Source organism: Chiloscyllium plagiosum, chromosome 2, assembly GCF_004010195.1.
Source record: "Chiloscyllium plagiosum isolate BGI_BamShark_2017 chromosome 2, ASM401019v2, whole genome shotgun sequence".
NCBI classification, from domain to species: Eukaryota; Metazoa; Chordata; class Chondrichthyes; order Orectolobiformes; family Hemiscylliidae; genus Chiloscyllium; species Chiloscyllium plagiosum.
The window spans coordinates 116,735,847-116,749,508 of record NC_057711.1 but is presented as its reverse complement, the minus strand read 5'-3'; the positions used below and the strand labels follow the sequence as shown (position 1 = coordinate 116,749,508).

Sequence of the window (13,662 nt, the reverse complement as noted above, 5' to 3'; positions counted from 1 at the left end):
AGAAGCACTGAGGGCATGCAGGATTATTAATGCAAAGGGTAAGAGCGATGATGATGATTCATGTGATAGCGAGATTGGTGGAACATGAGCCTTGGTGCAATATGGGTGCAGAAGCAAAGATAGACTGAGTGTGAGGTGTTGGAGACATGATGGTAGCACTTGGTGAATTGGAGAAGATCTCTGAACACCTACTTGCAGTGCTGAATATTCCTCGAGACAGCTGAGAGTGCACTGAGCTGGCTGGCTAGTGGGGGTGTCATGGTGTCCACTGCCAGTCCTGGGGAAGAAGGATGTCTCTCCTCTGCACAGGCCCCAGGACCAACAGGTGACTGTCTGCAAAGCAGGGCACCACCTTCCCCTTAGCTGCCATACTTGGGGCAATAAACCACACAGGGAAGCTCTCAATTGACAGAGCTTCTCCAGGTGCACAGCCACCTTTGAAAGATGGCATCAGTGCCAGTTACGCCAGACCATCCCAGAATAATCAGGCAGACGCAAGTTCTTTGGAGTTTGGCAAGTGGAAGAATTGATCTAATATCAGACGAGAGGGGTGCCATAGGAGTGGGGTAGATGGTTAATGTAGCGAGTTAACTAAGGGGTGACAGAGAGAAAAAAATTTGCCAGGCCTCGTGGAGAGAAACCATCCACAAGACCTGACAGAATTGACTCTTTCCAAAAACGCAAGAGATTTAATACAATTCTTACGATGCCAGATAATTTGTGCTTAATCTTAGATCTATTTGAAGTGAATTCTGCAGATTCCTAACTATTTCAGGTTTACGAAAGTATGTAGCATTGATTTTTATATCATTTAGAGCCAATTGCATTGAAAATGTGAGGTGGTCTACGTTTACGGGTAAACATTTAATTAGTGGATAAGTTCATGGGCCTGTTATACAATTGTACTGAGACTGGATTTATAGAGCCGTGTAGTCCCTGTACTCTCCACCAAACCTGCCACTACCACCTTCTCAGACAAAATGTCAGAGCTAAACCAACCTGCTATTCCAAGTCTGATGCAGAGCAACATAATGCAACTAGTTACTTTCAGGCAGGTCTTCCACCCTACTCTCAGCAGAAAGTCCTGCTTTAGAGAGCTGCCAGCAATAAAATGGAGAGTGGCAGCTTTTGCTGTAACTACAGATGGTCCCCCAGTGTTGCTGAGACCTGCTAAATCCAGAATTAGGATTGGCAAGGATAATCTGACAGCCTAGACCGGGAAGGAGTGCTGAGCAATTTAGGAACTGGATTCAGGCGGGCGGGAGAGGAGGGCTAAAGTGGGAGCTAGCCTCGGGCAGACATCTCCAATGCACCCAAGTGGCCACCAAAAAGGTTCCCCTCCTTTCTCAACAGTAGCAAGCTCAGCTAAAGCTGTTGGGTTTCCCATATGGTCTCTCCATTAATTAGCCACTTAAAGATCATAATAGGCTATAGGGCAGTTTGCCTCCCTCCGTCCCTGTAAAATTTCAAACAAGTTGGGAACTGGGGAATGGATAGTGGAAAGGCCAGGCACAGGTTTCATTTTGTCCTCCTAGCCTCCCATATTGTCAAGCCTGCAAGCAAGAGTGTGTAAATGCAGCTCTTACATTTTGACATCCTTTTATCATAGATCATTCATGCATTGTAAAACGGCACCTTTGTTTTGCAAGTCTAGGCCAATCAAGGGCATTATGGAGAAATTGTTTTGGAGGAGATTTGTATACTCAAATTGTATGAGAGAGGAGGGACTTCAATTGTATGGCAAGCCTGGGGCTTTCTTTCTTGGAAGAAAAAAGAAGTAGGGAAGATTTGATAGAAGCGTTCAAAATCTTGCAGGATTTTGATAATAAGAAGGAACTGTTCACTGTAACAATTCCAACACCAAGTTTTTTTTTCACATAGCTGAACTCCTTAATCCCTGGTGGCATTTTAGTAAATGTCCTCTGTGTCTTTTTCAAGGCTTTGACATCTTCCTTGATACAGAATACACCAGCTTGTGCTCAGAATACACCAGCTGAAACTATCTAACCAATAATTTATAAATATTTAGTATATCCTCCTTGCTTTTATACATTAGGCCTCTGCTTATAAAGCTACGGGTCCCATCTGCCTTTTTAACATGCTTTTCAATGTTTTCTGCTGGTGTCAAAGTTACTCTATGTGCACACATCTCTAGGTCTCTCTGTTCTTGCACCCTTGTTAAAACTGAAGCATTTAGTTCATGTTCAGGGAGATGGGAAGACCTAGAAAGAAGACGAGGTGAACACCTTGAAAAGAGCAATTCCCACTCTGCCAGCATAATAAAAAAATTGATAACTGGACACACCTTTTCCTTCCTTTCTTTGTCAATGTTCTCATCTAGCAAGATCTCAAACATCCGTTCGACCCTGGAATCTGTGGAGAACTGAATCTTTAGCTGTTGGAGGAAAACAATATATTGTTATTACTCCAAGCATAGTGAGTAAAATGTAAAAATTGTAAGTATAAAAAGTAAAATGCTTTATTTTAAAAAGTACAGATATCAGACCATGTAAATGACCCATCTCGAAAGATCCAAAAACATGTAACAGGATCTGTGTATGAATGGGATCCTCCCTCATTCAATGGGCTGTCTCAGAGTTTACACACAACTATGACCTGTTGCATCAATGTGTGAAGAATTATATTGACCTTTTCACCACAGAAACAAGCCTTTCTGTCCAGCTGCTCCATGCTGGTGTTTATGCTTCACTCGAGTTTCCTCATCTCACACTGTGAACACCATCTCTCCTCATGGGTTTGTCTAACCTCCCTTAAATATGTCAGTATATTCACCTCAATTACTCTGCATCAAACACTCTTCGCATAACAATGTTCTTCTGAATTCTTTCTCGATTGTCCTGTATTTAAAGACATTTGTTTTGCTTTATCACCTTCCCCCTCCCCTCCCACAAATCAAAATTATCTCCTGTCTATCCATCTGCTGTATCAAAACACTTTAATAATTTTAGGAATCTCTAACAAGTCACCACTCAGGCTTCCATTTTGTAGAGAAAAGAGATCCAAGCTATTGAATCTTTCTTGATAGAATTAATCTTCAAGTTCTGAGTTTAGACTTTTGGATCTTCTCCACTATCACCATATCCTTTTTAAAAAGTCATAGGTTACATACAGCATGGAAGCAGACCTCACGGTCCACACTGCTGCCTAGCAAGAGTCTCACTATACCTCCTGCAAAAAGAATAAAAGATTCCACCAGTTGATCTCAACTTTGAGATGGGGCTCAACGAACTTAGAGTCATACAGTCATAGGGGTGTACAACACGGAAACAGCCCATTCAGTCCAACTTGTCCATGCCGACCAGATATCTGAAATAAATCTAGCACCATTTGCCAGCATTTGGCCCATATCCCTCTAAACCCTTCCTATTCACGTACCCATCCAGATGCTTTTTTAAATGTTGTAATTGTACCAGCCTTCACCACTTCCTTTGGCAACTAATTCCATGTACGCATCACCCTCTGCATGAAAACGTTGCCCTTTAAGTCCCTTTTAAATCTTTCCCTTCCCACCTTAAATCTTTGTCCTCCAGCTTTGGACACCCCGGAGAAAAGACTGACTATTCACCGTCTCTGTGCCCCTTATAATTTTATAAACTTCTCTCAGCCTCAGATGCTCCAGGCAAAAGAGCCCCAGCCTCTCTCTATATCTCAAACCCTCCAAACCTGGCAACATCCTTGTAAATCTTTTCTGAACCCTTTCAAGTTTCACAACAGCTTTCCTACAGCAGGGAGACCAAAGTTGAATTTGTTATATAGAAATTAGAACTGTTCACATTACTTCAATTGTGGATAATTCCTGTTTCCTGAATTTAAATGATTATTGTTTGAACGTAGGCAAAGGAGTTGGACAAATAAAAATGGCAAGGGATGACATTGTTCCACTTACATTACACAGTGACAAATATTCAAAGTTGTAAACCATTGTAATGATGCAGAAATTTCAAAACATTGACGACTATTTTGACAGGTTTGTTGACATTTTACTTCAAAAAGAAGAATTTGTTTAAGTCTGAAATTTGTAAAATTGTCCATTAACCTTAAAAAAGAATTTCAATATATTTTTCAGAGGGCTTGGGTGGATATCATACCAAGAGATAAAAGAATTGCCCTTGAATTATTACCTCAATTCTCCAGATGTAGCACTAAAGCTGTACTGTTTTAAATAAACAATTAATTTTTCAACTCTCACCTTCTCCTGAATGTCATGATTCAGACGTCGCAAGGTTTCCTGAAATGTTTTGTTATTAGGTTCCATGGTGGCACATCTCTGGACATCTTTGAAAGCTTGATCCAACTTCCCTAACTTCTCCAGTGCCTGACTACGCCTATAAAGTGCCTTGATGTCTGACGCATCCACATCAATAGCTGACAAGAGAAACAATATATTATTTTTTACGATAAATACAAGTCAATCATCATTTGTCACAGTATAACAATAATTTATATATTTTATTTATATAGTGCTCAATTGCGTTCAATTCCGGTTGCCACATTACAGGAAGGATGTGGAGGTTTTGGGGAGGGTGCAGAAGAGGTTTATTAGTATGCTGCCTAGATTAGAGGGTATGAGCTAGAAGGAGAGGCTGGAAACCTCAGGGTGTTTTCTATGTATAGTGGATAGCAAAGAAGGTTACCTTGGAGTACAACAGGATCTTCATCAGATGGGCCAATGGACTGAGGAGTAGCAGATGGACTTTAATTTAGATAAATGTGAGGTGCTGCATTTTGGAAAGGCAAATCAGGGCAGGACTTATATACTTAATGGTAGGGTCGTGGTGAGTGTTACTGGACAAAGAGACCTTGGAGTGCAGGTTCATAGTTCCTTGAAAGTGGAATGTCAGGTAGATAGGCTTGTGTATTTGGTATGCTTGCCTTTATTGCTCAGTGTATTGAGTATAGGAGTTGCGAGGTCATGTTGCGGTTGTACAGGACATTGATTAGGCCACTTTTGGAATACTGCATTCAGTTCTGGTTTCCCTGCTATTGGAAGGATGTTGTGAAACTTGAAAGAGTTCAGAAAATAATTACAAGGATGTTGCCAGAAATGGAGGGTTTCAGGTATAGAAACAGGCTGAATTGGCTGGGGCTGTTTTCCCTAGAGTGTTGGAGGCTGAGGGGTGACCTTATGGACGTTTATAAAATCATGAGGTGCATGGATTGGGTAAATAGACAATGTCTTTTCCCAGGGATGGGGGGAGTCCAAAACTACAGATCATAGATTTAAGGTGAGAGTGGAGAGATTTAAAAGGGACTAAGGAACAACTTCTTCATGCAGAGGATGATGCATGTGTGGAATGAGTTGCCAGAGGAAGTGGTGGAGGCTGGTACAATTACAACATTTAGAAGGCACCTGGATGGGTATATGAATAGAAAGAGTTTAGTGGCATATGGGCCAAATGCTGGCAAATGGTACTAGCTTTATTTAGGATATCTGGTCAGCATGGACAAATTGTACCAAAGAGTCTGTTTCTGTGCTGTATAGCTCTACGACTCTGAGTCTGGAACAGTAGAGGTTGAGGGGAGACTTGATAGCAGTCTATAAAATTATGAGATGCATAGATAGGGTTGGCAGTCAGAATCTTTTCCCCCCGAAGTGTGATGTTTAATACTAGAGGGCATGCATTTAAGATGAGAGGGGAGAAAATTCAAAAGAGATGTGAAGGGCATGTTTCTTTACACAGAGAGTGGTAGGAGTCTAGAACACACGGCTTGGAGTAGTGGTGGAGGCAGATACGATAGAGATGTTTAAGGAACTTTTAGACAATCACATGAATATGCAAGGAATGAAGGGAAATTGACTAAGGGCAGGCAGAAGGGATTAGTTTAATTGGGTGTCACGGTCGGCACAGCATCGTGGGCCAAAGGGCCCATTCCAGTGCTGTACTGTTCTATGTTCTCTAGTGTTTTTCCTATAGTGGGACATCCTGCACATTTTACAGGAGTATTATTAGATAGAATTTGGCGTTGTGTGGTGTAAAGTGATGTTGGGATAGGTAACCGAAAGCTTATATAAAGTGTTAGGTTTTAAGCACCAACTTAAAGAGCGAGGGTAACAGTGAGAGTGATATTGATAGAATTCGAAGCTTAGGGGCCAGGCAGCTGAAGGCATGCCTACCAGTGTTGGAATGATGGAAATTCGGGATCCGTCAGATTCCACAATTGGCAGCGAGCAGATACCTAGAGGGCTGTGAGGCTCGAAGAGATTATGGAGATGGGAAGGGGTAGGAGCAATATAGGGATTTAAAAGCAAGGATGACAATTTTAAGATCAAAGCATTGTCAGTCTGAAAAATGAGAGGTTGCTTTACCTTTTGAGGCATCTGAGGCAGCAGGCACATAATTTTCCTTTAAGGAAGAAGAAGAAATAAGGCGGTTTTAATATGACTGGTGGATGTTATGATCTTTCTAAGCCATCTTTCATACAGTTCACTGCAATATAGTTAAAAATATTGGTCAAAACAATTGCGAACAGTTGATGACCCTCCAGCCAATACAAACAGATACTCCTTACTTGCTATATTGAAGCTCTTAATAATTTTGAATGCCTTTGTCAAATCTCCTCTTACCATTCTCTGTTGTAAGGACAACAATGCCAGCTTTTCTGGCCTCCCAACACTGTAGAAAGTCTTTTCACTTGTTTGGCCTCCAGGATAGTAACAGTGATGATGGTCACTTAAACAGATGCATCACATTGATGGTTGAAAAGGTTAACTTTTATGAGCTCATTCCTGCCAGTTTGTTGAATGACAATCTGATACTTATCCCTGGGAATTATAATGGAAGTGTACCATGAGCAGTTACTTTATACAGACATAAATATATGGTCCTTATAATGAAATTGTTAATGGGTGTAAAGGGCCATGTTAATGATTTGACCACAAATTGGCAACAGAGAAAGTTCCACCCACCCATCCTGCAATTTTATACTCCAGGAAACCAAAGTTCAGCTGCAAGATTGATATATATGACCTTCAATTTCAGACTGAAATCTGCCATGTTGCATTGTAATTGAGTTAGACCACCCACATTATGTTGTTTACACTCACTCAGTGATATCAATATGTATGTGTCACTTTAATTGCATCAAAATACCAGAACACAGAATGAATGAGCATTTGCCAATAATGACGTTAGTCGTTTTGTGGAAAAAGAACGTTGAGATCAGACCTTTTTCAAATGACATGCTGCTCGGTTTCTATAAAGTACAGCTAGGACTTTCTTGTCCTTGGTCAGTTGAATAGCTTTTGTGTAGCATTCAATTGCTTTGTCATAGTCTTTGTTCTGAAAGCATTCATTGCCATTCTCCTTTAATTGATGTGGATCCTCCATCTGAAAGCAATGTTAAGCAGAAAGGTTACATAAAAAAAAAATCAAATCGCAAGAGAAAGCAGCACTGAAATATAGTCTGAGGGCAGCCATTCAATTCTTTTGTTGGTTTTTCTGCTTGCTATGTACTGAATGGACAAGTGTCACAGCAAGGAGGGAACTACATGGGCTTGCATAGGATTAAAACATTTCACACTCTATGCAAGTTCAGCTTTCCAGCTCCCTGTATAAAGAATGGATACTTCTTTTATATACCTTAAAATAATTATTGAATTCTCACACTCGTGTGGGTGTTAACTGCATTATTCATAAATTCACAGAATGTTACAGCACAGAAGGTGGCCATTTGGCCCATTTTGTCTGTGCCAACTGTTTGAAAGAGCTCTCCAATTAGTGCTTTCCTTTTTCTCCACCATTCTGTGAATTTTTCTCCTTTCCAGTGGCCCCTTTTGAAAGTTCCTATTGAATTTGCTTCCATCGCCCTTTCATGCAGTGCTTTCTAGGTCAAATCAACTCACAGCATAAAAAAGAAATTCCTCCAGTTTATTCCTCTCTTTGTTCTGTAATAAAACATGGACAATCAGAGGATGTAGATTTACCATAAATCTGCATCCTCTAATTCCCCATATTTGCTTTATTAAATAGCATTCATAAGTATGAATATCTCTATTTTAACAAAGTTAAAAATCACACAACACCAGGTTTTAGTCCAACAGGTTTAATTGGACGCACAAGCTTTCGGAGCGTTTCTCCTTCATCAGGGTGGTTGTTTGTACACACTCTATTCTAAAGAGTAAAATGTCAGCCTCAGCTCTCAACTCGTAAGAAAACCCTTTTCCCAGTTCTATTCTAGTCAATCTCTTCTACACCTTTTCTTTGGCTTTGCCATCCTTCCTAATGACACACAAATAAGTGGGAAGGCATGTGGTTAGGATAACGCATTGAGCCTCCAGAGGAATATTCACAGGTAAGTGAGTGAGCAAAAAGTGGGCAGATGGAATATAATGTAGGGAAATGTGAAGTTATGCACTTTGGCAAAAGAGTAGAGGAATTGAATATTACTCAAGTGGATAAAGTATGCAGTAAGCTACAGAACAGAGGGATTTGGGAGTCTTCATCCATGAAGCACAAAAAAACAAATTAACATCCAAGTTCAATAAGAAACCAGGAAGGCAAGTGGAACATTGATTTTTATTTCACAGGGAATGGAATATGAGACCAGGTAGACTTTGCTGAAACTATACAAGTCAATAATCACACCATAACTGGAATACTATGAACACGTTATGGCCTCTTATCAAAAGAAAGGTATTTGTGGTTGTCCAGAGGAGGTTCACTAGGCTTACACCAGGGACTGTCTTACGTCTTATCCTCATAAGACTGGGCATGATCAGGTCGCAATTTAGAAGAATAGTGGCAACCTTACTGAGACATTTAAGATTCTTAGAGGTCTTAACAGGATAGATGTGGAAAGATTTTTTTTACCTCTTATGGGAGAATCTAGGACCAGATAGCATCATCTCAGAATAAGAGGCCGAGAAGGAACTTTTTCTTTCATAGCATAGTGAATCTGTGGAATTCTTTACCATAGAGGGCCATCGATGTTGGTTTGTTAAGTATATTCAGGAGGGAGACAAATGTTTACTCGGTAAGTGAATCAAGGACTATAAGGTATAGGCAGGCAAGTGAAGTTAAGGATTATCAGATCTGCCGTAACGTCATTGAATGGTGGTGCAGACTCAATGGGCTGAATGTACTAGTTCTGCACCTATGTCTTATGTAAAGTATTTTGCCAGAATTAGGCACAGATTGTGTCTATGAATTGGGGAACTGAAGCAGCAATTTTCAGATGCTGCATAGTAAACTCTAATGTTTCCTTTATTGCTTCATGCCATCTGTTAGTGGGATACGCCGTGCAATATTGGGGTGTTGGGATTCCTCTAAACATCTTTTGTTGGGCTTCGTTCTTACAAAATGCAGTGAACTACGTCTTACAACCTGGGGCTTGTACCAAACCTTGGGTGTAAAGGAAAGCTAAGGTACAATTGAGAAGGAACCTGCAGTGCGCTAGACCTCCAACCATTATCTCTGTGACGTATGTCATGTTTCAGCATTTCTTTTCCTGTAAATGGCTGTGTGTATGTCATTATCTGATGTTACGTTTGACTTAGCAGGCTTTCCCTTACCCTCCACTACCTGCACCCCTGCCCCCCGCACCTCATTCCTCAACAATTAAGAAGTATTTTCTTTAAATGTGCAATTTGTTAACCAGTAGGTTTTATGTTATTTCTAAATGATTACTTGCAATAAATCACGCTTAATGCAGTTAAATCTCCCAAGGCAATCAGGCACAGGTTTCACACTATGCTACATTAAGTGACATTAGAACAGGTGACCACAAGCTTGGCCAAATAGATTTTATATCAGATTAAGAGAGCACAGGGAAATGCCATCAAAACTTGCCCTTTCCTGCTTGCTGCAAAGCATTTAGAAAAAGTTATTGCGGGTGGGGTTATGGTGGAAAAAAAAATCTGTCGCAAACATTTGCCAATTAATTGTTTGATCCCAAAGGCAATCAAACATACCCCATGAAACCATGATGGCTGGGCCTGGTATATTTAATATCCCAAGCACATCAGCCCCAATAAATCCCAGCAACAGAGAAAAGAACAATTTGCATTTCTCACACTTCACAATTTCAGGGCATTGTAGAGTGCTTTGCAGTTAAGTGAATACTTTTGATGTGTTTAGATGTAGAAAGCAAAGCAACCAATTTACACACGGCAAGCTCCTTCAACATGATAATGAGTAGATAGCCAACCTTAGTGATGTCAGTTGATGGATGAATATTGACAGAAGAAATTCCCTGATAGATTAGATTAGATTCCCTACAGTGTGGAAACAGACCCTTCGGCCCAACAGTCCACACCGACCCTCCAAAAAGTAACCCACCCAGACCCATTTCTCTCTGACTAACGTTCCTAACACTATGGGCAATTTAGCATGGGCAATTCACCTTACTTGCACATCTTTGGACTGTGGGAGGAAACCAGAGCACCCGGAGGAAACCCACGCAGAAAAGGGGAGAATATGCAAACTCCACACAGGCAGTTGCCCGAGGCTGGAAACGGACCTGGACCGTGGTGCTGTGAGGCAGCAGTGCTAACCACTGAGTCACCATGCTGCCCCTGATAGTCTTCAAAAAAATGCTAAGGATCATTTATACCTGCCTCAAAGGGCAGACTCCTCAGTTTATCAATTTAACAGATTTCCTCCATTAAAGTTCAGTTCAACAATCTCTTTATTGTGCTGCTGTGCAAAGGACCAGCTCAGACGTTACTCTAAAGTGGGACTTGAACCCACAACCATCTGAAAATCCAACCCAATAAGCCATACGTAGCTCTGACACTTTGTAGGTTAAAGCTAAAATTCACACAACACCAGGTTATAGTTGGCATTTCTCTTGATGAAATCACATTTTCAAGAACCATGTCATTTAAAATTTCAGAGCAAAACATATTGGGAACTATCCTGTTTATTTTTCAATTATGAGAAAATATAGCTGTGAGAAGAAAAGCATAATGCAGAGCTTTTCAAATTTATTCATAACGTTAGTTGGACATTCACATTGAAATTTGCCCTGACAACCTATTACATATTATATTTCACTTGGTTTTGTAATGTTTTGCTCCTTAAAAGGAAATTGGATTTATCCATTTATTGCTATCTCATGAATTCTGTGACGTACAAACAGCCAACTTCATTCTTTCCCAAACCCAAAGTCTCCTCTTTAATTAACCTTTCTCCCTGAAAAAATTAAGCTCCAAACCATATTTAGGAATGATTTTATCCAAGAGCATTTCAAATGAGTTACGGCTTCAGGCTCATTTTTATCAACAAAACTGAAGAATCATATTTATAACAGTCAGTTCCTACTGTTCCTTTTTGCTTTAATTCAACAGAAACTTAACTCGAATTCACCAATGTTGATCTGAAAAGGACAATGTGAATCTAGCTGAATACTAACTTTATACCCATGTATGTGAATCACCATTTTGTTTCTTGCAAAACTAAATTGAACATACACGTGCTCACTGTTTATTTAGTTTTGCTGGAGTTGTTTTGATAGATTATATTCCCATTAGGTTGCCCTAGAAAGATCAAATGTTCTCCCCAGTTCAGATCCTTTTGAAGTTATTGTTTGTGTCTCAGCAAGACTTACATCAGAAAATGAAACAAAAACATTTCTCAAACTCTCATCACCAAAGTTCAGAGAGCTGAGATTTCACTCTGCAGGCAGGAATGCTGCTATCACAAGTCCTTTTATATTCTAATCACAATCTGTGCCAAACCAAAACACTTCAGGAAAGTCTGAGCAGCTAACATTTTGTCACTGCCATTATAAATACAACAAAAACAACCAAACTAAAATGGTTTCAACTATCTTTGTCGAGCTTACCAGCCTGAAACGGTGAACAGTAGAATAGCAGCAAAGGAAGGCCTCATTTATAAAATTCACAATCCCACATGGTTAATGCTTATCTTGCTAACTTCAATGCCTCATAACCTACCATATTTGGGCAGCATTTGCTGAGAGTGTGCCCTTCCTAACAATTGTCCAAAAAGTATTTAATTGTTAGTTCAGTTGGCTACATCAAAACTTCATTGTACTTTTGTAACTTTATGCAATTTAAAGTAAAAAGAACTTGAAGCCAGACATCAGATTGTATTTAAAGACGTTAATGATTATGGTGGAGATCTGCAATAGAACTGAGAAAGATTCTATTTACGCTAAGCTATAACCTTGCTGTCCACCTGTTTGTCCGGTTTTGAACTTTGTTTTACTTTAGTATTTTATTCTTTTTACTTGTACTTTTTCAGACATTTGCCAATTAACTGACTGAAAGAAGTAAAAAACATCACATACAAAGTTCCAAAAAAGGTTCTTACGTCTGCAGTTGACTTGTTGAAGGTGTCGCACCAATTTGATCTGGATATTGTATGCAGCGTCACACTTCTTCTAATCTGACCTATTCAGTTCATATATATCTCACTGAAATGGGCCAAGGCCAGAGTAATGATAAAGGCACCAGTGGGGGCATTTATTGATCCCAGAAAACCTATGCATTAGCAACTACTTTACAATCATCAGTGGATGACATTAATACATTCAATATGAAAACAATAATACCATATGAAACTAATCATAGGGCCATTTGGATTCAATTGTCTCAAAATAGTTTATATGCAATGTTTACCAGACCCCTTTTAAACGAAGTTAGCGCTGTCCGTTTCTATTTTGAGAACAGCCAGACAGCTGAGGATTGGGAACAAATGGTATGACTGATAGCGAGACAACTGTTAACAGCTGCCTCTTCCAGAGATTTCTGGTATCTTCCAGAAAGGTGACTTTTTTTTCAATACATTCATTGGCATACGTCACTAGTATTAAAACACATCTTCCTGACTTCTCTTGAATTTTCTGTAGGAAGTGAAACTCAATATGCACGCAGCTAGTAGTACTGCACAAACATAAGTTGTAGTTGTTAGAGCGTGTGACAGAATTAACTAAGAGGCTATGGCCTTGTGATATTATCACTAGCCTATTAATCCAGAAACTCAGCTAATGTTCTGAGATCTGAGTTCAAATCCCATGATGACAGTTGGTGGAATTTGAATTCAACTTACAGAATCTGGAATCTTAAATTCATCATCTAATGATGACCATGAAACCATTGTCAATTGTTGGAAAAACCCATCTGATTCACTAATGACCTTTAGGGAATGAAATCTGCCATCTTCCATGGTCTGGCCTACATGTGATTCCAGATACACAGCAATGAGGTTGACTCTCACCTGTGTCTGGGAAATTCTTCATTTATTGCTGGTGTGACCAAAGAGGCCCACATCACATGAGTGAACTAAAAAAAACAAAATACTGTTAAATCTCACCTTTCAATGAATCATATGGATAGACGTTCTGAATAGTAGCCAATGATTTTCAGACAAAGCAGAGGCATGATTGAAAACTTGAGCACAGGGATGTCATTAAACATTGCCAATCCTCCCGGATTTCTCTGGCATCTGCAGGAATTAAAGATTAATGTCTTAGAAATTACTCAGGATGAAGATGGATTTTTAATTATTTGAAAGTGCTTCACTGAGAGTGGAGGGATTGGGGATATGATAGGTACAATTAGTGCCCTGGCCTCTTTGTAATAGGGAGCCTAAAGTTCCCTGCTGTTTTCTTCAGAGCAACATCTCCGCCAACCACAGTCAACTTACCACCCAATCAATGCCCTTTCCTCCAGTAATA

The 13,662-nt window shown here is 39.9% G+C and overlaps 1 protein-coding gene across 1 annotated transcript in view; it reads right to left on the bottom strand.

Moving 5' to 3' along the window:
* The window catches only part of unc45b (unc-45 myosin chaperone B), a 77,828-nt gene extending 65,425 nt beyond the window's left edge, over positions 1–12,403 (bottom strand). The window contains exons 1-5 of the mRNA XM_043716985.1: positions 12,297–12,403; positions 7,188–7,349; positions 6,329–6,365; positions 4,211–4,386; positions 2,306–2,395 (exon numbers count right to left, since the gene is read on the bottom strand). Coding sequence (XP_043572920.1) covers positions 2,306–2,395; positions 4,211–4,386; positions 6,329–6,365; positions 7,188–7,349 — 465 coding nt within the window. The 5' untranslated portion in view covers positions 12,297–12,403. The remainder of the gene's footprint in view (positions 1–2,305; positions 2,396–4,210; positions 4,387–6,328; positions 6,366–7,187; positions 7,350–12,296) is intronic.
* Positions 12,404–13,662: the final 1,259 nt, after the last annotated feature.